The 26,812-nt window shown below is 40.4% G+C and overlaps 1 protein-coding gene across 1 annotated transcript; it reads right to left on the bottom strand.

Moving 5' to 3' along the window:
• Positions 1-26,812, bottom strand: LOC309389335 (acyl-CoA (8-3)-desaturase-like; the record flags this gene model as incomplete). Its single annotated transcript, XM_081947592.1, has 12 exons — positions 1-67; positions 210-335; positions 1,395-1,474; positions 4,330-4,426; positions 7,692-7,789; positions 8,721-8,797; positions 9,393-9,450; positions 12,976-13,104; positions 14,251-14,352; positions 14,876-15,073; positions 22,692-22,802; positions 26,591-26,812. The coding sequence occupies 12 exons, from the start codon at positions 26,810-26,812 to the stop codon at positions 1-3; spliced, it is 1,365 nt and encodes a 454-aa protein (XP_081803718.1).

Raw genomic sequence — 26,812 nt, 5'->3', positions numbered from 1 at the left:
TCACTGGTATTGGGTTTTTTCCTGGTAATAAGCATTGTGCCAGACCTTTCCTGATTCCTTGAGGGTGCTGCAGAAGGAAAAAGGAACATGGAACACATTAATCAAAAGCACATTTGCACAGCAATGAGTTCTTTCAGGCTATCTTCACTTGAGATATTCTCTTGGGGACATGCCTGCAAATGGAGTTTTTCCAGTTGGCTCACACTTACCGAAATATATCCGCAAAAGCAGTGAGCATGGGCTTGCACTCATACTTAACGTTATGCTTGGCACAAAAGGATTTCACCAGCGGAGCCACCTTGTAATAATTATGTCGAGGCATGGTTGGAAAAAGACTGTGGAAAGAGAGGAAAAATATCAAGAGGACACAGTAGAAGACACTTCTACTTTAATTTGGATCCTGCTGTCATTACTGCCCTTCCCATTTCAATGTCAGAGAGTTTCCTATTCAGTATTGCATACAGACAGGTTGATACAGAAAAGGATAACCTTTCAGATGTCTGGTTCCCAAAGAGTTTGAGGTAGGGATTAACAAGCTGAGGTCCTTCTGATTATTACTGAACCACAATCCTTCCTAATGAGTTACTTTGTAGTAGGGTACTGTGGAGTTGCTCACAGGTTTTGGAATCTTAGTTAAGAATTTTAAAGGTGAAAACCAGCATTTTGACTTGGTCCAGAAATGAATTATAATTAACAACCATTTAATCTGCTATATATCTAGAAGTAAGATATGAAAAGCCCAATAGCAATAGCACTTAGCCGTATATACTGCTTTACAGCCCTCTCTAAGTGGTTTACAGAGTCTGCATATTGCCTCCAACAATTTGGATCCTCATTTTACCCACCTGAGAAGGATGAAAGGCTGAGTCAACCTTGAGCCTGGTGAGATTTGAACTGCCGAATTGCAGGCCGCTGGCAATCAGCAGAAGTAGCCTGCAGTACTGCTCTCTAACCACTGTGCCACCATGGCTCATAGACATTAGTTTCACTGCTGCATTTTATATGAAATGCTGTTTCTAGGCATTTTTACAGGATAGATCCCATAATCCAGACTGAAATAGCCACTGCATGTATAATTGGGACAAGTTGTGCTTTCTTTAAAACTAGCCAAAACTCCTGGCCACAGCCGTCATTTGGCTTCAAATATGGACCATCTTTTTTTTTAATCTTTTATTTCGATTTTTATACCGCCCCCTCTCCCCAAAGGGACTCGGGGCGGTGTACAGTCAAATGAAATAGATAAAATAGACTACAAACATGGAAACATAAAAACATAGAAGAGGAGGCAATACAACACTGTACAGGTAAATATGCAAGTGATGCTTAGTGGTGACAAAAGCTGTACAAATGTTGCATTATATACTGTACAACCTTTGCATATAGCTTGTACTTACTGATGTTCAATCTGGAAATTCAAGTGCCCAGTGTACCAGTCATTGAATAGAGATTCATTCACGTTACATGTTGCTGCGAGCTAAGGGGGAAATTTAAAAAAACCATGTAGACTTCCAATAACTTCCAATTTACAGTATTGTAGACCATCATTCATTTCCAAATGTTTGTTACATTTATAGTATGGTCCATGCCCAGAAGGACATTAGAAATATTTCTGAATCCAGGCCAACTATTGAACTGGTGCTATGTGCATGGGATGAAATCCAGTGATATACATGCGTGGGGAAAAATTTGTACAGACTAGGATATTGCTGACATTTCAGATTCAATGGCTTATTCTGCTTAACAGGCTGGCTTCTTTTCAGGAGAAATGTAGTTCTCTTTTGGAGTAAATCAACCAACCAGTGAATCTAAAGTTGTCTTCCCTGAGTCATTCTTATTGAACTATTTCTTTAGAAGTAGACATGGAAATATTATGTAATTACTTCTGTAAAGGTTAGGACATTAGGTTAGGATCAAGAAGAGCAGTCTCCAAATCTCCATTCAGCCATCAGCAAGCAGATTTAGACCAATTATTTTTCTCCTGTTTTCAAAAGAAGGTACCATTATAAAATTATTTTGAATTATTATTGTGTTTTGAGTAGAAAAAATAGCTTTAAAATTGTTACGTTTTCTTGAATACAGTCCTTAATATTCAGAAATAGATAGGTCGTTCAATACCATTTACTTGGTCCAATATAATTTCTCTTAATAATTCCTCCAAATTGTTTCATAATTATATTTTATATAATTCAATATTCATGTGATTCCTGTAATTTAAAAAGCAGATTGCATGATTTTGGAATGTATTCAAAATAATATTTTAATATAACGCATTTAATCACAAATCTACTTTTATGGGCTTTAATTTCATTCCAACCAGAAATCAAAACTGGATATAACCAAATCATATGAATTAATGTACCCACCAATTTTAATAAAAATAATAATATAAACATCAGAGGTAGTATTCAGCAGGTTCTGGAGAACCAGTAGCAGAAATTTTGAGTAGTTCAGAGAACTGGTAAATACCACCTCTGATGGGCCCTACCCCCATCTTCTCTGCCTCCCGAGTCCCAGCTGATTGGGAGGAAATGGGGATTTTGCAGTAACTTTCCTCTGGGGTGTGAAGGGAATGAAGATTTTACAGTATCCTTCCCCTCCCACGCCCACCAAGCCATGCCACACACACCAAGTCACACCCACAGAACCTGTAGTAATTTTTTTTTGAATCCCATCAGTGATAAACATGCATTAGAAGTTAACCATTTCCCATCCCCAGGAATTATATCATGCTATTACAAAAATAAAACAAAAGAAAAATTAGAAAAAGAAAACTGTGCATGAATAAACCAATCTTTAGAGCTACCTTAAAAACAGGCTGTAAGTCCCATAAAGAAAAGGTAGAATCCAAATGAAATATATAGATGGGTAACATAAGGATATACCAACTGTAATGATATAATAAAGATTGGCACTAGCTTACATTTGGAGGACATATAAGATGATATAGAACTAGCCATTGTGCATTTTTATTTTTATTTTATTTGTTTACAAAAGAGGGAAAGCTTGTCTTGTCTCTCATCATCTTTTATTCTTTCTTTGTGATAGAACAGATTATCTATGCAGAAACCATTTGTTATTAATGTCACAACAACTATATGCTGTTTCTCTTGTTAACTTGCATCACTGTAATAAGGTTTCAGGTATCAACTTTAAATTGCCTAATGCTTGGTGGAGGCCTAGTTACATAATCTTTTCATTTAGTCCCATCCCTTAATTATCTTGCCTAAACCACAGTTTGAAATTGAGTGTATCCAAAACAATCTCTAGTTCCATAATAACTGGTAAAAAGCCCTAAGGGAAAATGACACCAAGAAAGCATGAAGAAACATGCTTTAAAAAATATGAAAGAATCATTGGGTACATCCACATGTCATTCTACCCTTTTTGGGGAGATTGATGTAACTACCATCAGGAAAATTAGACTTCCTCTAGAAATTCTGTTTATATATAGCATCACAGATCAAATAAAGAGTACAGTCACCATGTGCTTTACTGCTTAAATGCTCAACTGTAACAGGAAACTCTACTTAGTACAAAAAAACATAGAATATATTCCAGAGATCCAAACTTTTAAACACTACTATCTACTGGTTGCATAGTATTGTAGTTGTTGCATAAATATACATTCCAACAAAATGTATTTCAACACTCCAATATGTTCTTCTCTACAATATAAAGAGAAAATGGCAGTATTTCCCCTATCACCATCAATGTTTGGCTATTCCTTTCTGAAATCAATATTAGCCTTATGGATCTATATTCTCATTCTGTGGATAATGCATCTTACAAAGGTAATTTTTATGCCATTGAAAAACTGGTTCATGACCACAAGAACAATTATGTGAATTGGAATCCACATGTGGGGACTTGGAATTGTAAAGTGTCCTTTTGGATGGAGGATTAATAGCATTGGTGCTTTACTGAGTAGTAAATAGCAGTAACAATAAAGCTGTTCCTGCTTTACTGAAGAAGCAAGGAAGATTAACAGGTAATGTACTACATTGTTTACCATCTCATCATCTACTGTGGACAATGATTTCATTGTTGGCCCGTGTAACTTTTCTCCATGAGAAGAGAAAGGAGCAAGAGAAGTGCAATTGTGATTTTCCCAGAAATTGCAATATGGGAGTGATTTCTAGCTGCCAGCATAGACATTCCATTTGTATTACCTTCTCTTTTTAAGACAATGTTTCAATGTAGATAAGGGCATGGCATATTTAAGAAACAACAACATGATCTGGCCCTGTGTTTCAGAACTAAGGACCCAGCATTTCTGAATAAGATTATCCAAAGAAAAGAAATTTCCCCTTTAAATAGAAACTACCTCACCTGGGCAGAGAACCAATCTAAATTCTGATCATAGTCAATATTCATTGGAATATGGTTCATCTGTGAGACCCAGATAAACCATCCAGATTCTAAGCACCTGTGTAGACATAAAAACAATAATAATGATTAAATTCTTTAAATGGTTCACTCACTAGTAAAACTGCTTTTCTCAGCCCAAAACATAACATGATCATTACTGTTACCACATTATTGCATTAACAGATTATACAGAAACATATTTTTATAAGTAAAAGCAGGGAGTTAAAGCTATGACATTCTTTAATAATTTTATGCAATCTGTCACACTTTAATCCCTCATATCTAGTTAGAAGTTTCAGGTACTCTAAAACTCACATTCTTCAGAGTTCTCAATTGAGTAAGTAGTATTATCAGTTACACAAGTTGATGAACTGCCCACATTTGGATTACCTATTGGGCAAGAAAGGTGGATAATGGTGCTTAAATTCAGCTTAGTTCCTAAAGAAGGGGGAAAGTGCTTAAGATCTGTCTGTATTTCCCTTCACAGCTCCTTTTCCATAATCACTTCTCATTAGCAAATAATTTGCAATATACTTTAAAACCAGCCTGATTTCTCCACTGTGTCCTTACTATCAATTATTCTAAACACTTGTAGCTCAATACTAATTACATACTTGTGAGTTTGGGTTTCACACACATCAGTCTGAGCCAATTGTTGCTCAGTTTGAACTGGCCAACAGCTACACCAAGAATCCCAGTCCCTGAACAGAATAGTGACATTCTTCAGGGAATGAATATCACCACATACATTGTCTCCAGAGTTTTTAATGGCATACAAGTTACAAACAGCTCCTTCCTTTGGCAAAAGATCCCAAAGCAGGGGTGAAATCCTCCCGGTTCATTTGAACTGGTAGGGACGATAGTCCTTGGTTTTGCAACCGGTAGTAAAAAAAAAGCTTCTGAGGGTCGCACGGCTCGGAAACCTTTTTCTGCTTTTTAAAGCATTTTCCCCTGCCAGTTCACCCAAACTGTTCATTTGTGTCTTTGTCAGTTTGTTTAGGAAACAAGCTTTCAGGTAGATTGCTAGCCAGATTGTAACAGAGGACTGATTTGTGAAAACATTAAAGAAATCTAAAATCTCCTTCATTTCCCTGATCAGCCTTATAGCTAATTGGTCCAACAACATCCAAGAGGATTTTAGGGCTTCAGAATGGCATGCTAGAAACACTACATTTGAAGCCTTTTGCCATGAGGTACTGTAGATTGGATGAAACACAAGTTGGGAGACAGGTTGTATATCAATGGTGGGTTCCTACCAGTTTGGACCGGTTCGGCCAAACCAGTGGTGATATGGTGGCCTGGGTTGCTGAAATCGGCAGCGATCCAGGCCTGCCACGCCCCCGAACTGGTTCCCTGGTGGCCACCAGTGCCATCTTGTTTTTGAGTTCTGCGCATGCACAGGACAATTTTAACTGAATGTGCGCACAGACAAAACATGTGCACGAGTGAACCGGCAGTAAAGCCAGCCATAACCCACCCCTGTTGTATATGCATATGGCAGCAGCTCTCCAAATGCCCCCATTCCTTGGATGAAGCCACTGAAATGCAGTTTTTATCCAACTGTGAAGTTCAGGACAAATCAATAACAACTTTCTTTCCTGAGGATAGAAAGTACCAGACTAACCTTCAAAGAAATGTCTCCTCCTGTACCAATCTTCTCATAGTGCAAGATCAAGCTTTTAAACACCAACCTCTGTTCTCAGATGTAGCTATTTGGTAATTAGTGAAGAACATTTGAAACTGATAATTAGTGGCTGTATAGAGCAGTGGTGAAATCTCATCCACCCCCCCCCCCCATTCTGGCTTGGTGGGGGTGTCATGTGACTGGGTGGGCGTGGTCAACCTTTTTTCACTTTTTGAAGCATTTTTTCCCTGCTGTGAGCCGCACAATCATTAGAAGCTTTTTAAAGAGCTTTTAAAGAGAGCTAACCGGCAGGGAAATATGCTTTAAAAAGAGGAAAAACAGCTTCCAATGATCGCGAGGCTCACAGCTGAGCCGTGCGACCCTCAGAAGCTTTTTTTTTTTTACTACCGGTTCCCAGAACCATGGACAAATGTCCCTACTGGTTCGGCCGAACCAGGCCTAATCGGGAGGATTTCACCCCTGGTATAGAGGTATTGGTAAGTAATACTTTGATAATTGGTGATGACCAAGCAATAACAAGAGTTAGATCAAGATCATTGTGGTGAACTATGCTCGTTCAATAGCATGGTTGTTTTTATTTTCATTTTTATGTTACAAACTAGTTTGAGGTGAGCTTTACGATGGATGACACATCATTTTTTAAGTTAAAAAGCCCAAGCCATATAGTCATAGATACAGATATTATAGCATCCATACAGTATCACTGTGGTATAATAGTGATCAGTAACAGTGTATGCTAATTTTTTATATGTTTTAGATCTCCATATTAAGTCAACAAGAAATGGAGACCTCATTATTTTTTCAAAGTGGTAAATAAAGCTAGCAATGTACATATTGAAGGTCTCTCTTTGACTGCACAGCATTTAAAATACAATACAATAATACAATAATAATACAATAGTAGAGTTAGAAGGGACCTTGGAGGTCTTCTAGTCTAACCCCCCACCTAGGCAGGAAACCCTATACCGTTTCAGACAAATAGCTATCCAACATCTTCTTAAAGACTTCCAGTGTTGGGGCATTCACAACTTCTGGAGGCAAGCTGTTCCACTGATTAATTGTTCTCACTGTCAGGAAATTTCTCCTCAGTTCTAAGTTGCTTCTCTCCTTGATTAGTTTCCACCCATTGCTTCTTGTTCTACCCTCAGGTGCTTTGGAGAATAGTTTGATTCCCTCTTCTTTGTGGCAACCCCTGAGATATTGGAACAATGCTATCATGTCTCCCCTAGTCCTTCTTTCTATTAAACTAGACATACCCAGTTCCTGCAACCGTTCTTCATATGTTTTAGTCTCCAGTCCCCTAATCATCTTTGTTGCTCTTCTCTGCACTCTTTCTAGAGTCTCCACATCTTTTTTACATCGTGGCGACCAGAACTGAATGCAGTATTCCAAGTGTGGCCTCAACAAGGCATTATAAAGTGGTATTAACACTTCACGTGATCTTGATTCTATCCCTCTGTTGATGCAGCCTAGGACTGTGTTGGCTTTTTTGGCAGCTGCTGCACACTGCTGGCTCATATTTAAATGGTTGTCCACTAGGACTCCAAGATCCTCCAAGATTCACAGTTACTACTACTGAGCAAGGTATCACCTATATTGTACCTGTGCATTCCATGCACATTCCATAAAAGCATTAGTTGAGTCATAGAAGCAGAGTATAGTTTTACATAATTATTACCTTGCTAACCAGTAGTAAGCCATAAAGCTCTTAAATCCCATTAAAGGAACATACATGAGGCACACCCGGAAGTTATAGAAAAGATTGATAAACAGCTCCTGTCAAAGAACAGAATGTTAAATAAGTACAATGGTAACAATGTGTGAATCGCTATTATGAGTTCCTTTTTCAATTTCAGATTAATTAACTACAATGTGGCAAACTAAAGACAATAAGGCAATAACATGCGGAGCAATAGGCAGTCTGCAGTGTAGTGCTGAAGGACTTTCAGGGTCTCTTCGTTTCTGTATCTAGTAAAACTCCCACAATGATAAAAAAAAGAGTGAGGGTGGAGCATACTAGCATCATTTGGGCAGAAACCTTGCTCTACATCAAAATGGAAAGAATTTCTCTAGGGCAGAAATGGAATTCTTGAAGCTGCTGAAGGTTTCAATGTCCTTTGCAGTGTCTGAGAATTGCAATGGGTAGTGACATGACTCAATTTGAGTACTGGGGGTGGGGGGGTCTGTACTCATGGGAAGGAATGAAGCTTCATACCCACAATATGTTTAACTACAGCATTGCTCTTATTATTATTAGAATGTATCTATACTCCCCATATCAGTGCCCAGATAATCTCTCCCCCATCCCTCTGCAAATGCACCCCAATATCCATGGCAGTTAGAAATGCAATCTCCTGGCAATCTCTTCCTCTGCTTCGCATCCCTTTCTGTTTCACTGTTGCCACTGTCTCTGCCTGGAGAAGTGAATGCTTGTTTTCTGACTTTCAGGTTGGCTTGGAAAAGATTCCCAGTCTAGGAGATAACTTCACCAATGCCTGATGTAACCCAGTGGAACAGGCTCATTGTTAACATCAGGGTAGAGACTGTGGTCAGCTCTTTGCAGCTGTGACAAGCATTCCTTGGCTTTGATTGTAATATTTGCCTATTGCTCACCCTTCCCTTCCCTTCCCTTCCCAAACAAGGTACATTTTTTGTTACACTTGAACCATACACCAATCCCCTAAAATAAAGAGGTGCTATGACTTACCAACCATTTTTTTCTTTGAAATAAATAGCGATAGGAAACCAATTGGGTACCAATTGCATATATGAATGGGGAAACTACTAATATAAAAATGCAAAAGGAGAATACAAAAATGAGTGTGTGACTAAAATAAACATAGAACATATCCTAGAGGAAACAAACATCTGCCTCTGAATCCCTTTTTGCATTAAACTAACCACCTTGTTCTCTGACCTATTGCCCCAATGCTCATCAGGGTATATCTATAGTAATTGAGTCAGAGACCTGATGTAGGGGGAATAAGGAATGGCCTTGAAAGCCAGAAGAAAGAGTTGCTATCAAGTCAATGAGCCCTTTCCAAGAAAGTAATTTGAGTTAAAAGTGTCAGGCAGCTTCCTGCTTCGCATTAAGGGTAGAAACACATTCATATTTCCAAGATCTTGTTACTCTAGGTCAGGAGTGTCAAACTCGTGGTGTCATGTTGTCATCACGTAACGTATCACAACTTCCCCCCCTTCGCTAAAATGGGGTGGGTGTGGCCAGTGTGACACACCTGCTCTAGGTGTTCCAATAAAAGTAATCCCGACATGTGGGGCATTGGTTTCTTAGTCTGTTCTGCTTTATAGTGCTGATATATGACTTTATTGGTTATTCTCCTCCAAATTTAGGCTCCTGTAAACATGGTAAAACACTTACAGACAAAGTAATTGTGTTGGTACTGGTAAGGCATATACTTTGTTTTCTTCTTTCCAAGCTGCACAAGGAGAAAGAGAACAAACAGTTAAATTGACAAGTATGTAAATTCCACATCAGGGTCATGTTGTCTGTGCCCATTCTTTACAATATAGGTTCTTGAAAAGATTCATCTTTGCATATTATTATATCACAGATTATTTGATCTGAGTCTCTTGAATTTCTGCTGTACACACAACTTTTGTGCACTGAGGGTTGCCTCTGATCTTTCAGGGAAGCTACCTTGCCAAAATAAACAGGGCCAGGGGGAAAAACATGGACAAGACAATACCAATATTAAATGTGATTTCATTTTAATTTGATTCAATTTAATTCAGCTTATTTCAATTCATACATTGAATCACCAATGTTACATTACTTTCTCTTTTTTGGCCACATTAAAAGTGATAGTTTGTCAACTTTTGGAGAGGCACTGCATTTTACTGCAGCCTTAAACATGCACAATTCATTGGTTAAGTTGTTTGACTTTGCATTCATCTAAACACAACTTTTGGGAAGGGGAATGCATTATTAGACTGCACTTCACAAGAAAATGTGGATCAAAACATATTCTTTGGAAAATGTACAGATTAATGCAGAAGTGCAGTGGAAATTTGTGTCATTGAATGTAGCTCAGAATTGTTAACAGATCTAATTATCTTGAATGCATTTGGGTCAATATTAATGGGGGGGGATGACATTGCCATAGGTCTATACTATAAGCCACCCATCCAAACAGAGGAAATAGATGAACTTTTTGCTAGTCAGCTAATTAAGCAGGGGTGGGTTGCTGCCAGTTTTACTACCAGAAAAGTGAGATTATAAAAACCCAATCTAGCACAATACCAATGAAGAAGAAAAATAACAGCTCTCAAAAGAGACCAGCATGGCTGCATAAAGAAGTCTCTGATAAATTGAAAAACAAAAAGGATAAGTATAAAAAATGGAAAGAGGGCACATAACTAAGGCAGAATATCAGCAAATAGCCCATGCCTGTAAAGATGAAGTGAGGAAAGCTAAGGCTCACAATGAAGAAAGGTTTGCGACAAAAGTAAAAAATAAGTAAAAAGCTTCTTCCAACATGTTAAAAACAAGAAAAAATTCAAGGAAACAATTGGTTGATTGCTGGGAGAAAGTGGCAAGAAGGTGACAAGCAATAGGAAGAAAACAGAATTACTTAACTTGTTTTTTGCATGTGTCTTTAGACAAAGGGAAAAAAACAGTCCAACCTATCAAAAAACAGCACCACAAAAAACAGATTAGAATAGGGAAGAAAATGGTAAGTGAGCACCTGTCTACCCTAGACAAGTTCAAATCACCGGGACTGGGTGGATTACACCCCAAGGTTCTGAAGGAACTGGCAGACAAGATCCCAGAACCACTGAACAATATCTTTCAAAGATCCTGGACTACCGGGGAACTACCAGAGGACTGGAAAAGAGCGGATGTAGTTTCCATCTTCAAAAAAGGAATAAAATAGACCCAGAAAACTACAGACCAATCAGCCTGACCTCAATGCCAGGGAAGATTCTGGAAAAGATAATCAAGCAGCAATCAGCAAACTAAAAGCCAACAGAAGCTAACAAAATAATAACCAAAAGCCAACATGGGTTTGTCAAAAACAGATCATGCCAGACTAATCTTATTGCATTCTTTGACAAAATTCGTGGACCGGAGGAATGCTGTCGATATAATTTACTTGGACTTCAGTAAGACATTTGATAAAATAGACCATAACCTACTACTAGATAAAGTAGAAAAATGTGAGTTAGACAGCATCACCACCAGGTGGACTCATAACTGACTAATCAACCGCACTCAACGTGTAGTCCAGTGATGGGATACGACCGTTATGCCCTGGTACAGGCATACTGTTGCCTGCTGGGAGCACCAAGTACCATTCCGGTATGGTGCTCCGGAGTACCTAACCGCCCACTCACTCTCCTTACTGCTATTTGAGCTGATCAGGGCTTTCACGCAAGTGCACGAACCATACGATGCCTGCATGACACTCTGCCGAGCAGCTGGAGCATCGCGGGTGGTTAGTACGCATGCATGCGCTGTACGTGTGCTGTGCGCATTCACGTGTGGGACGCCATGACCCATTGCAGTGTAAAAATTGCAACGGAATCCAGAACTCACCACTGGTGTAGTCCTCAATGGAACTGCATCTACATAGAGGGGAGTATGAAGTGGAGTACCCCAAGGTTCTGTTTTAGGCCCAGTACTCTTCAACATCTTCATCAATGATTTGGACAAGGGGATAGATGGGAAACACATCAAATTTGCAGATGATACCAAGCTGGCAGGAATAGCCAACACTCCAGAAGGTAGGCTAAAGATACAGAAGGATCTTGACAAACTGGAACATTGGGCACTATCTAACAAAATGAAATTCAATGGTGAAAAGAGTAAGGTTCTACATTTAGGCAACAAAAACAAAATGCACAGGTACAGTATAGGTGGTACCTTGCTCAATAATAGTAACTGTGAGAGAGATCTTGGAGTCTTAGTGGACAACCATTTAAATTTGAGCCAGCAGTGTGCAGCAGCTGCCAAAAAAGCCAACACAGTTCTAGGCTGCATAAACAGAGGGATAGAATCAAGATCACGTGAAGTGTTAATACCACTTTATAATGCCTTGGTAAGGCCACACTTGGAATACTGCATTCAGTTTTGGTCGCCATGATGTAGAAAAGATGTGGAGACCCTAGAAAGAGTGCAGAGAAGAGCAACAAAAATGATTAGGGGACTGGAGACTAAAACATATGAAGAACGGTTGCAGGAACTGGGTATGTCTAGTTTAATAGAAAGAAGGACTAGGGGAGACAGAATAACAGTGTTCCTATATCTCAGGGGCAGCCATAAAAATGAGGGAGTCAAACTATTCTTCAAAGCACCCGAGGGCAGGACAAGAAGCAATGGGTGGAAACTAATCAAGAAGAGAAGCAACTTAAAACTAATGAGACATTTCCTGACAGTTTAATCAATGGAACAACTTGCGTCCAGAAGTTGTGAATGCTCTAACACTGGAAGTTTTAAAGATGTTGGATAACCATTTGTCTGAAGTGGTGTAGGGTTTCCTGCCTAAGCAGGTGGCTGGACTAGAAAACCTTCAAGGTCCCGTCCAACTCTGTTATTCTATTCTATTCTATTCTATTCTATTCTATTCTATTCTATTCTATTCTATTCTATTCTATTCTATTCTATTCTACTCTACTCTACTCTACTCTACTCTACTCTACTCTACTCTACTCTACTCTACTCTATTCTATTCTATTCCATTCCATTCCATTCCATTCCAGTCTATAAGAAAATATGTTTTACAGAATTATTACAGAAGCAGAGACTAGAAAATAAGGCAATGCCTGAACTGATCCAACAGCAGTGAGAGTTGCTATAAAGAAATATGGGAGATGGAAAGAAATCTTTCTTCCTATTTTCCTAGATTGCTCATCAGAGATATGGTGGTGTCGGGTTTTTTCTTTTAGTACTACAAATACTTTTTCAGGGTCTTTTGTCTGCCTAAGACTTTCTATTTATTTACCTTCAAAGAAAGTTTCTTCCCCAGACTGAAAAGGAATGGGTGCGTGTTGAGATCAGGGTCTTTGCGGAAGCAGTTGGGTTTGGCGTGATGCTGGTTATGCATGTGGTTCCATAGGCTCACCGGTATTCCCTGGAGAAGTACAGAAGAACAAACATGATTTCCATCTATTTGTGAATAATGCTGTATCCTATGTATTCCCCACTGGTTATCTACAAACCAAATAAAACAAAAACCAGCTGCACTTCTGTTGGTTTACACTTCCTTCCATCTAGCAGGAGTTGAATTGTGTACAGTGACAACGCTCTGACCTCCATCATTTTTGTGTAAACTAGCTTCATTTCTTCTCCTTCTTATTAAACATCAGAAAAGCTTTCATTCCAAGACTGACTATTGAAAATTCCAGTTTTGATGCTAAATGTGTTTGTGTGAAACAAAAATAGACGAGAAATTGACTAGATCAGGTGCCTATGGAGGAGTAATGGTATTCTATTTTCTTCACTACCAGTTCGGTGGAGGGAACACACATGTCTGGGCATGCACAGAAGATCCTTGATGACGTCTGAGTCTCCCAAACTGGTGCGAAATGGCAGCATACACCTCTTCTATGGAGCTAGACAGCAGTGAGGCAGAGGAACAGCTAGAGCCTGTTCCCAGTGTGTGCATGTGCAGAGCTGCCAGAAGAAAAGAACAACTCAGAAATCAGGGAAGACTTGGGAGTAAAGTCACAGGTGGAAGGTGATTGGCCCCTTCCATAGGAAATAAAAACGGAGCCAAAGGGGAGTGGGCTTTTGCAGGAAAGAATTTGTTTGTTCAGTCGTTAGATTTGTTTGAGGAGTGTGAAGATCTGTCCGTGAATCTCAGAGACTCTGTGCCCAGTCTTTCCTTGTACAGCACCTCATTTGGAAAATATTTACATGGCAGCTTCCATTACTTTCTCTTCAGTAGTGAAAAATCAAAGCCAGTATAGTGCAGTATTGTTAAAAATGATTCATAGCCATAAAATGTAGACTGACTATATTTCTCTTAACACCATCTCCCTTTTCTGTAAGGAAGCATTAATAATACTGTCAGTCTTACAGAGATATTGCAAAAAGATGATCTTATATGTTCAGCCTTTCAGTGCTTAAAGTGTTCTATATCAGTGTTCAATATCATTATCCTATTTTTCAAAACCCTAGAGACAGAAAATAACGATGGATAGGCAGACCCAATTTCAAATATATAAATAATCACATATCATCGCTTAAATTTTCATTCTCTTGGATGGATTCTGACCTTAAGAATGGCCATTATCACGAAATGAGCTACTCTGTTCCACTTGAGCTTTTCAAAGACTGACACATGGCCAAGATCATGCTGGAGAAAACCATACTGGATCTGGAAGTAAAAATCAACAAACATGACACATATGTATATAATTTCTCCACATTTTTCCTGCATGAATTAATTGGTAGAGGAGCATCATTAATCACCATCAATTAATGGTGATCAAAAAGAACCACAATTATATTGCCCATAGTGTGTGATTATACACTGTATATATAGGTACATGTCTGTGTGTATACATACACATACATACAATACATACATAAGACTTTATATGCTGTATGCTGCCAGCAAATACTATTACTTGCTGCCTTCCTTTCAAACATTTTAATTTCAGCAGACAAAAAGGATTAAGCAATATTATGCATATTCTGCAGTATAACCTGCTCAGATCCTGAAGCACTTTTCTTAATCTGTGTGTAGTTGAATTACTATGTCCAGATTCAACAGCTCAAAAAATTGAAAACCGAGATAAGTGCACAAGGTGTTAAATTACTAATGAAAACAATTATGTTGTTCTATATATGTTGAAGATTGTTCTACACTGCTATGCTGTGCAACACAAAATGGTTACCTGTCCAACAGTGAACATTGCTACTCCAAGAAGAAAAGGCATCCAGGATTTTCCAAAATACCAGATAGTAAACCAAGATGCAACGTCTAGTATGAAAGCATGCAGAAACATGAAAGCAAAAAAGCTGAATCTTGACTTCAAGAGCCCCATCTTCTTCACTGTTGCACGCAGTTCATGGAATTCCTTTACCAGCATTTCCTACAAGAAGCAATGACAGTTTTTTTACTTGCTTCAGAACATTAGAAGCCTTTTGGTAGACTAGACCAAAAGCCCATCTTGAGTTTTATGTATTAAACCTAAGGTTGGATTTGTTTCAGAATGAATCACTTGACCATGCAGCTTATGGGGTGAGTTAGGACCAGTTGCTCTCTCTCAGACCAAGCTGCAACACAGACTTGCTGGGATAAATTAAGGAGACCTCCATTTATGTCATCTGGAGGTTCAAATAGAAGTACATGATATAAATGCAATACATAATTAAATAATGGCCTATCATCTTAGTTCTGCAGCCCAAAGGTTTTTGGATTCTCACATGTGGGACCTAATATTTTCTCCTTCGAATGGTAACTAGAGTGCTTTCAAAAATTACTATGCATTCTTCTTTCAATGAAAAACAAAGGGAATGAAGTCAATAATCAAAGTTTTATTACAATGGTATCACTTGATGACCAGAAAATATTATCTAGGTCCGTGATGGCAAACCTATGGAACGTGTGCCACAGGTGGCATGCGGAGCCATTTGTCAGGGCATGTAAGGCGTTGCCCTGTCAGCTGACCAGCACACATGTGCATGCTGGCCAGCTGACTTCGGCCTTCTTTTGAGGCCATTTTTGCCCTCCGGAGGCTTCCCTGAAGCCTCCAAAGTGTGAAAAACTGGCCTTTCAGGCAAACCGGAAGTTCGGGAATGATGACTTCTGGTTTGTCTGTAGGGCTGATTTTTGATCCCCGGAGCCTTTAGGAGGCTTCTCTGAAGGCTCTGGAGGCCGAAAATTGGTCCTATGAACAAATCGGAAGTTCTGGTTTGCTTGTAGGTCCATTGTTTGCCCTCCGGAGCCTTCAGGGAAGACTCCTGAAGGCTCCGGAGGTCAAAAATCAGCCCTACAGACAAACCAGAAGTCACCATTCCTGAACTTCCAGGTTTCCCGTAGTTCTGTTTTTTGCCATCTGGAGGCTTCAGGGAAGCTCCCGAGGCCTCTAGAGGCTGGCCGCGGGGGGGGGGGAGGCTGTTTTCGCCCTCCTCAGGCTCCTAGAAAGCCTTTAATGCCTGGAGAAGGTGAAAAAACAGCAGCCAAAGTGGTGTGTATGTGTCTGTGTGTTGCTGATTGCGTGCATGCGAACATTTTGGGTGGGTGGTCACATGCATAGCATTATGGGTGTGGTACACCAGTGCAAGCCCCGCCTGTGCTCTCCCCGCTTTTGGCACAGCAGTCAAAAAACTTTGCCATCACTGATCTAGGTCATTGACTAAGTCAATGTCTCATCTGGAAAATGCTTTCCAATGTCATTACACTATGTCATTACACTAAATAGGATGGTTCTGCCCCAGGCACCTGATGGACCCTGAAAGGTTCCGGATGGAGCTTGGGACTTTTCCTGAATCCCTTCCTCACAACCGGACCGAAGCCCTAGTGGAAGCCGGGGATAGGGCTGCCGCTGGGGCTTTGGATCGTGTTGTGCCTTTGCGGCCTCTGACCTGGTGTCGATCCCAGATGGCTCCCTGGTTTACCGAGGAGCTCCTGGAGATGAAACGTCGGAAAAGACACCTAGAGAGTGGCTGGAGGGCCAGCCGGTCCGAATCTGATTGAACACTAGTAAGAATTCATATTAAATCCTACTTCCTGGCGATAGAAGCGGCAAAATGGCAATATTTTTCCGCTCTTATCGCGTCTGCAGATAACCGCCCAGCCACCCTGTTTAGGGTGACCCCTCCTAACTTAACCAAGGAACTGGGGAAGACCCCTTGCAGGGTAGGGCTGAAGAATTTGTTCAGTATCTGCAGGATAAAATCGCTCAGATCCGGACAGGCTTGGATTCTGACTGGGTAGATTCGGGCGAGCCGACAGGGATGAATCTTGAGGAGACAATCTGGGATGGGTTTGACCCTGTGACCCCCGAAGGCATGGACAGGATTATGGGGAGACTCAGTGCTGCCACTTGTGTGCTGGACCTGTGTCCCTCTTGGTTAGTTTCGGCTTCCCAGGAGATGACACGAGGCTGGCTCCAGGCAATTACCAACGCTTCATTGAGAGAGGGGTTCTTTCCCACTGCCTTGAAGGAGGCGGTGGTGAGGCCCCTCCTCAAGAAGCCTTCCCTGGACCCAGCTTCTTTAGCCAACTATCATCCAGTCTCCAACCTTCACTTTGTAGCAAAGGTTGTCGAGAGTGTGGTAGCACGTCAGCTTCTCCAGTACCTGGATGAAGCTGTCTACCTGGATCCGTTTCAGTCGGGTTTCAGGCCCGGGTACAGCACGGAGACGGCATTGGTCACGTTGGTCAATGATCTCTGGCGGGCCCGGGACAGGGGCTGTTCCTCTGTCCTGGTCCTATTAGACCTCTCGGCGGCTTTCGATACCATCGACCATGGTATCCTACTGCGACGACTCGGGGGGTTGGGAGTGGGGGGCACCGTTTTACGGTGGTTCTCCTCCTACCTGTCGGATCGGTCACAGTTTGTGTTGACTGGAGGGCAGAGATCAACCCCCAGGTGCGTCACTTGTGGGGTGCCCCAGGGGTCGGTTCTCTCACCCCTCCTGTTCAACATATACATGAAACTGCTGGGCGAGATCATCCATGGTTTTGGGGTACGGTATCATCAATATGCTGATGATACCCAACTTTTCATCTCTACCCCAAACCACCCAAACGATGCCCTCGATGTGATGTCCCGATGCCTGAAGGCTGTGTGGATCTGGATGGGGAGGAACAGGCTCAAGCTCAATCCCTCCAAGACTGAGTGGCTGTGGTTTCCGTCATTCCGATTTGTACATCTTGTTCCATCTTTGAGGATAGGGGGAGAAATTTTAGCCCCCTCAGAGAAGGCTCGCAATCTGGGAGTCCTCCTGGATATGCGGCTTAGTTTAGAAGAACACCTGACGGCCGTGACCAGGGGGGCCTTTTACCAGGTTCGCCTGGTACGTCAGTTGTGCCCCTTCCTGGATCGGGATGCTCTGTGCACAGTCACTCATGCCCTCGTCCTTTCTTGCCTGGACTACTGCAACGCTCTCTACATGGGGCTGCCCTTGAAGAGCACCCGGAGGCTTCAGCTGGTCCAGAATGCGGCCGCGTGGGTTGTCATGGGGGTACCTAGGTGCTCCCATGTTACACCCCTTTTAGGCGGCCTGCACTGGTTGCCGGTTGTTTTCCGGGTGCGATTCAAGGTATTAATTATGACCTTTAAAGCACTCCATGGCTTAGGCCCAGGGTACCTGCGAGACCACCTACTGCCACCAGTAGCCTCCCACCGTCCAGTACGATCCCACAGAGTTGGCCTCCTCAGGGTGCCGTCAGCCAGGCAGTGTCGGCTGGTGACCCCCAGGGGGAGAGCCTTCTCTGTGGGAGCGCCTTCCCTCTGTAATGAGCTCCCCCCAGAGCTTCGCATAATCCCTGACCTCCGGTCCTTCCGACGCGCCCTAAAAAGTTGGCTTTTCCAGCAAGCCGGCCTGGCCTGTTAATTTTAATTTTAACTTATTTTCAATGTATTGTTTTTTTAAAAAATTCGGTTTGTTTTTTTGGATATGGATTTAATCTTTTTTAACTTTTGGGATGTGTGTTTTTTAATGTTGTACACCGCCCTGAGTCCTTTTGGAGAAGGGCGGTATATAAATCCAAATAAACCAAACCAAACCAAACCAAACCAAACCAAACCCGCTTTTGGCACAGCAGTCAAAAAAGTTTTGCCATCACTGATCTAGGTCATTGACTAAGTCAATGTCTCATCTGGAAAATGCTTTCCAATGTCATTACACTATGTCATTACACTAAATAGGACATCCAGATCTTAAAAGAAAGAACCAAGCCATCAACATTTGGAGTTAATAATACTGCAGTAATAGTAAAAATCTTTAACAGGAATGAGGTACTGAAGAAATAGTATAAGAAAGAGATAGGGTTAAAAGATCCTAAGTGAAATTTATTAAATACAAAAGTGAGTGACTGTATGAAATAAATACATTGAGGTGGTTTGAGCAGTGAAAAAGAATGAATGAGGATCAACCTGTAGAAGCCAAGGGCAAGACTGAGAAAGTTGTGACTGGATATTCTTAAAATGAGAGAGAAGAAGTTAAAAGTGCAATAGATAATGAATGAAATGATAAATATACATAGATGAAGCAATTAAAGTTTGTTAGAATATCTCTTGATTGTCTATCTGTCTATCACATTTTTGGTGGCTGCTCGTCTTCACTTTCTAATAGAAAAATATGAAGAGATAAAGTGGATAGCATGAATGTAACCGAGATTTAACTGTCCATTTTCAATTTTTTTACGTTATATCTTTAATTCCTTTGATTTAATGTTCTTTATGCCACTTCATTTTGTATAATGTTATTTGCCCTGAAAGGAATTAGTGTGATGGGGATATATACATATGTTACTGTGAAAGACAGAAATTGGTGAATGTCGACATTCACCGGTGAATGTCAACACATACCAAATACGTAGGGTTAGGGTTAGGGTTAGGGTTAGGGTTAGGGTTAGGGTTAGGTATTTAGTGTAAGTCATAAATAAGTATACGTATTTGGTATGTGTTGACATTCACCGGTGAATGTCGACATTCACCAATTTCTGTCTTTCACAGTAACACATACACATACACAAAACCAAGCATTTAATAGTGAATGTCATACCATGTGCATGAATCATACAAGTGGCAAGAAAATAGGGGCAGTCAGGCATAACACAGGTTATGTAGATAGTAAACACAGGGTCAATCAAAATGGACTCAAATGTCTATACACCAATGCACAGAGTATGAGGAATAAACAGGGTGAATTAGAAATTCAAGTAAAAGAGGGCAGATACGATATTGTTGCCATTACAGAAACCGACAAATGGAACATACAGCTAGAAGGATTTAAATTATTTAAAAGAAATAGACCAAATAAAAGAGGAGGTGGAGTTGCACTATGTATAAGAAATAACTACAACTCTACAGAAATAGAACACAACAATGATGAGAACTATCTTGAATGCATTGTGTCAATATTAAAGGTTGGGGGGGGGATGACATTGCCATGGGTCTATACTACAGGCCACCCAACCAAGCAGAGGAAGTAGATGAACTTTTTGCTAGTCAGCTAACTAAGGTATGTAGGAAGCACACCACAATAGTAATGAGGGACTTTAACTAGCCTGACATCAACTGGGAAACAAACTCTGCACCAAGTGGAAGATCCAACAGGTTCCTAACAAACCTAGCAGACAACTTTGTTTCCGAAAAAGTAGAGAAGGGAACAAGGGAATCAGCCCTATTGGACTTAATTCTCACTAACAGAGAGGAAATGATAGAAGGTGTGGAAGCCACAGGAACCCTGGGGGCAAGTGACCATGCAATATTGGAATTCAACATTATGCAAACACAAGTAGTAGAACAAAGTCAAATTAGAGTCTTCGACTTTAAGAGAGCTAATTTCAATAAACTTAGAGAGATCTTGGGAAAAATTCCATGGATGAGAATCCTCAAGGGGAAAACAATTCAAGAAGCTTGGCAAATTTTGAAAAATGAGATTACAAAAGCCCAGTCTAGGACAATACCACAAAGAAGAAAAATAACAGCTCCCAAAAGAAACCAGCATGGCTGCATAAAGAACTCTCTGATAAATTGAAAGACAAAAAAGATAAGTATAAAAAGTGGAAAGAGGGGGACATAACTAAGGCAGAATATAAGTAAATAGCCCAAGCATGTAAAGATGAAGTGAGGAAAGCTAAGGCCAGAAGAAAGGCTTGCCACAAAATTAAAAAATAACAAAGAAAGTTTCTTCCAACATGTTAAAAACAAGAAAAAAGTTAAGGAAACAATTGGTCCATTGCTGGGAGAAAGAGGCAAAAACATGACAAGCAACAGGGAGAACGTAGAACTATTTAACTCATTTTTTGCATCTGTATTTACACAAAGGGATAAAATAGTCCAACTTATCAAAAACAGCACCACAAAAACCAGATTAGGAACACAAATTGAAATAGGGAAGAATATGGTAATGGAGCACCTGTCTCTACTCTAGATGAGTTCAAATCACCAGGACCGGATGGATTACACCCCAGGGTTCTGAAGGAACTGGCAGACGATATCTCAGAACCACTGAAATATATTTTTCAGAGATCCTGGAGCACTGGGGAACTACCAGAGGACTAGAAAAGAACTGATGTGGTTCCCATCTTCAAAAAAGGGGAAAAAATAGATCCAGGAAACCACAGACCTATCAGCCTGACCTCAATACCAGGAAAGATTCTATAAAAGATAATCAAGCAACGAATTATCGAACACCTAGAAGCAAACGAAGTAATAGCCAAAAGCCAACATTGGTTTGACAAAAACAGATCATGCCAGACTAATCTTATTGCATTCTTTAATAAAGTGACAAGATTAGTGGACCAGAGGAATGCATTGATATAGTTTACTTGGACTTCAGTAAGGCATTTGATAAGGTAGACCATAACCTACTACTAGATAAAGTAGAAGAATGTGGGTTAGACAGCATCACCACCAGATGGATTCGTAACTGGCTGACCAACCGCACTCAACGTGTAGTCCTCAATGGAACTGCATCTACATGGAGGGAAGTATGTAGTGGAGTACCTCAAGGCTCTGTTTTAGGCCCAGTACTCTTCAACATCTTCATCAATGATTTGGACAAGGGGATAGATGGGAAACTCATCAAATTTGCAGATGACACCAAGCTGGCAGGAATAGCCAACACTCCAGAAGATAGGCTAAAGATACAGAAGGATCTTGACAAACTGGAACATTAGGCACTATCTAATAAAATGAAATTCAATGGTGAAAAGAGTAAGGTTCTACATTTAGGCAACAAAAACAAAATGCACAGGTACAGTATAGGTGGCACCTTGCTCAGGAGTAGTAACTGTGGGAGGGATCTTGGAATCCTAGTGGACAACCATTTAAATTTGAGCCAGCAGTGTGCAGCAGCTGCCAAAAAAACCAACACAGTTCTAGGCTTCATAAACAGAGGGATAGAATCAAGATCACGTGAAGTGTTAATACCACTTTATAATGCCTTGGTAAGGCCACACTTCGAATACTGCATCCAGTTTTGGTCGCCATGATGTAGAAAAGATGTGGAGACCCTAGAAAGAGTGCAGAGAAGAGCAACAAAGATAATTAGGGCACTGGAGACTAAAACATATGAAGAACGGTTGCAGGAACTGGGTATGTTTAGCTTAAGAGAAAGAAGGACTAGGGGAGACATGATAGCATTGTTCCAATATCTCAGGGGTTGCCACAAAGAAGAGGGAGTCAAACTATTCTCCAAGGCACCTGAGGGCAGGACAAGAAGCAATGGGTGGAATCAAGGAGAGAAGCAACTTAGAACTGAGGAGAAAGTTCCTGACAGTTAGAACAATTAATCAGTGGAACAACTTGCCTCCAGAAGTAGTGAATGCCCCAACACTGGAAGTCTTTAAGAAGATGTTGGATAGCCATTAGTCTGAAACGGTATAGGGTTTCCTGCCTAGGCAGGGGGTTGGACTAGAAGACCTCCAAGGTCCCTTCCAACTCTGCTATTGTATTGTATGTACACCTAACTAACTAAAATAAAGGTTCTGCAAAAGGAATCCAACAGCTGAGATCACCCAATACTCACATTTTTTGTGGGCTCACAGCATGGTTGATCTGGGGCAAGCTCTCCAATTAGGAGGGAATTCAAATATTTCTTTACCAGATCCTCATCCTTGTGGAAAGCTGCAAAGGCATCCTAAACACACACATACAAATAAGATTAACATGGAGAAGACTATCTGGTTAACATGATGGAAATGCCAGTTAAGTTGGCTATGTGTTCTTTTTGGAAATAATGAAAAGTGTATTGTTGGTGATGCTTCTGAACTGGCTCTCTAGGAGGCCAACTCTATGACCTTGATTAATTTTGAAGACTAAAACTGTGCTACTGTAGTTTACTTGAAATGAAAATAAGGGAGGACCATCTTCCCCTGCAATAGTTGGACTTGGTGGGCTGCACAATCATATTTGCAAGGTTCTCTTATTATAGCCAGTCTTAATAAAATTTGTTTTATCCTTACTGTGGAATTGATTTCCTGATCTGGAATAAACATTCAAAATTTATACAACTCAACTCTATAGAGATCTTGAATTTTTTTCATTGCTTAAGGAATATTTTCAAGACAGGAAACAGGATACATATAGCCACAATCAATCGAAAACATGATTGACAAACAATAGAACATTGTACCATATCTTTCAAAAATCCTGGAGCATTGGCAAACTACCAGAGGACTGCAAAAAAAACAGATGTGTTTCCCATCTTCAAAAAAAGGGGGAAAAACAGACCCAGGAAATTACAGACCAATCAGCCTAACATCAATACCTGGGAAGATACTGAAAAAGATAATCAAAAAACAGATCTGCAAAGATCTAGAAACAAGTGAAGTAATAACTACAAGTCAGCACAGATTTATTAAAAACAGATCATGCCAAACAAATCTTATTTCATTCTTTTATACAGTGACTAAATTAGTAGACCAGCAAAATGTTGTGGACATAGTATACTTAGAGTTCAGCAAGGCATTCAACAAGGTAGACCACAACCTACTTTTTTTGATAGATAGCGTCACCGCCAGATGGATTCGTAACTGGCTTACAAACCATACTCAATGAGTAGTCCTTAATGGGTCTACGTCTACCTGGAGGGAAGTAAGCAGTGGGGTAGAACAAGATTCCATCTTAGGCCCAGTACTCTTCAATATCTTCATAAACAACTTGGATGAAGAAACAAAAGGGGAACTTATCAAATTTGCAGATTGATACTAAGTTAGCAGGAATAGCCAACTTCCTAGATGATAGGCTCAAGATCCAGATGGATCTTGATAGACTTGAACACTTGGCCCTAACTAACAAAATGAAATTCAATGTAGAGAAAAATAAAGTCTTACCACTAGGCAAGAAAAACCAAAAGTACACATAAAAATTGGGAGGAGCCAGGCTTAATAGCAGTAACTGGGAGAGACATCTTAGTGGCCAACCAATTAAATATGAGCCTATAATGTGCCAATGCAATCCTAAATTGCATTATCAGAGGGATTCAATCAAAATCAAATGAGGTACTAACGCCACTCTATAAAGCCTTAGTAAGACCACACCTAGAATACTGCATCCAGTTTTGGTCACCACACTATAAAAAATGTGGAGACTCTAGAAAGAGTGCAGAGAAGAGAAACAAAGATGATTAGGGGACTGGAGCCTAAACCATATGAAGAGTGATGATAGAACTGGACATGGCTAGTCTAGTGAACAGAAGGAACAGAGGAGACATAATAGCAGGGTTCCCATATTTGAGGAGCTGTCATAAAGAGGAGGGGGTAAACCTATTTTCTAAAGCACCTGAAGGCCAGACAAGGCATAATGGATGGAAACTGATCAAGGAGAGATTCAACCTAGAAATAAGGAGAAATTCAAGACTTTGATCTCATCCATCACTATTTTTACATTGGCAACAGATATAACTGCGCATGAATTGCACACTTATGTGCACATACATCACTCTGCAATATACCAATGTGTTCACAGAAGATTGCAAATGTTCTCAACTCCTGAATTTATATGAAATTTACTGATGACATTTTCACGATCTGTACCCATGAAAATCCCTCATTAAATTCTATCAGGATTTCAACACTTCAAATACTTCAATCCCATTATCAACATAAGCCTATAATGTGTCCAATAAGTCCACTTTTCTGAAAATAAACACATGATGGACACATAAACTACATAATAGACACATAAATGCCAGAAGCTTACAAATCACCATATCTACATGCTTCCAATTGCCATCCAGAATATATCATCAAATGCACAGTTTAAATTGAAATAGATCCTAAAAAACCTTCACCAGCAGATCAAAATTTGAGACAGCTGAATCTACATATAGCAAGAAGTATCAGGCTACCTCAGAAGGCCTTAACAAAAACAGTGGGGTTTTAACCCATCATGGTTATGTAATCTGCTTCAAGGAATCTTCATCTGATAATACCCCAGTTTTCCCTTTTCCTTTCCCATTCTCTTTCTTTCCCATTCCCACCTCCTAGGTCCATAAATTCCCATATTCATCCTTAATGAAGATATTCATGCAGTGAGTGCATAAAGATTCTTCCATTCAGAATAATTCTTTGTCATATAGCCACAAGTGTTATGATTTAATGGCAATGTAGACATTTTGATGATATCAGTGCTAGATTTGGTCTCAAGTATGCCATCAATGCCTGAATATCCCATAATAGATGGTGTAATTTAAAGAGAGCCTTCAGTCAGAAGTTAACTGGTATTTACCAGAAATGTCTAGAAGTGACAGAATGTCTCTAGAAAGTGTGATCCTTTTTCCCCTGCTGCAGATGCTTCCAAGATTGAAAGTCCTGATAGATATGCAAGAACACAGAAGATGTTTCTGGGCCTCAGCTACTGATCCTTGTACAATATGCAAGTTACAACAGGTACATAGAAAAAGTCAATCTCTGTTCTGATAATTCTTTATTTAGCTTATATTTATATTTTCTTCATACACTGAAGCAATAATGACATAGACTTATATATACATGTATGTGTGTGTATACAGGTGTGTGTGCATTTAAACATTTTATCAAAATGTTAATCAAATTCTGGGTCTATAACCTTTTGTATTATGATATGTACAATAGAGTCTACAGATTCTAAACTTAACTAGAATTCAGTCCTGAAAGACTTGTGGACTTCAACTCACAGAATTCCCCAGCCAGCAGGGTTGAACTTGAGGCTGGTTGAAGTCCACAAGTCTTAAAGTTGCCAAGGTTGGAGAGCCCTGACTTAGAAAGTTGCCAGTTCGTTCTTTCCAGTGGTGGGATTCCAAATCTTTTCCTACAACTTCTATGAGAACATGCTTCATGTGCAGCACGAATCCTGCAATACCTGGTAGAGGTCACACTTCTATGCTACCAATATTACTCATATATTCTCACTGAGAAAGTCTGCCAGACTGAATTTTGCTTAGGCAAAAGATAAGCTGTGTCCATGCTTTCTCACAATCACCAGGTCCTCAAACCTCAGCTGCACTTTGTCTAGATGTCAATAAAGTTATGTAACTTAACTGCAGTCAAACATTGACCCAACCTGGAAAAAAGAAAGCCTGCAAGTCACATCAACTTGTACATCTGTACATTAGCTGCCTACCTCCTGCCCTGTCCTTTTTCCAAACTTCTAAATTTTGGACAGATTTTGTTACTCAATACTACAAAATTGCCAAGCAATACAACCACCATCTGGAACTTCCTTACATTGTGTTAAAGTATTGGACTGTCCAACCCAGAATGCCTGTTCTGTAATGTCAGAATTCCCTTCAGCTTCAGACAAGAGAGATTCCTTTCCACCCATTCTGCTATTTGAGACCCTTGGAGAAAGAAACAACCTCAACCTGGAATGTGTGCACGCAAAGTAAGTGTTTTGTGCAGCCTTCTGGTCATTCCATGGCTGTCTTTCCCCTCAGCAAGGACTCACCGTGGCATCTTGTCCAGAATAGTGTCTGATGAGACGAGGCCCACCTGGATGCCGCAAATAGAACTGACTAACATCATAAACCTTTCGGTCGATGACCAGCCATCTCTCTTCCTTCAAGTCTCCATTGCCTGTGCGGAGGCCCACCTCCTCCCAGGTGAAGAGATGGGGAACCCCTGGCTCAAACTCTGGCTTTCCTGCACTGGCTCCTGACTGAGGGGGCAT

Source organism: Natrix helvetica (genome assembly GCF_964273705.1).
Source record: "Natrix helvetica genome assembly, chromosome: 1".
In the NCBI taxonomy this organism is placed as follows: Eukaryota; Metazoa; Chordata; class Lepidosauria; order Squamata; family Natricidae; genus Natrix; species Natrix helvetica.
This window is presented reverse-complemented; position numbering and strand designations above follow the sequence as displayed.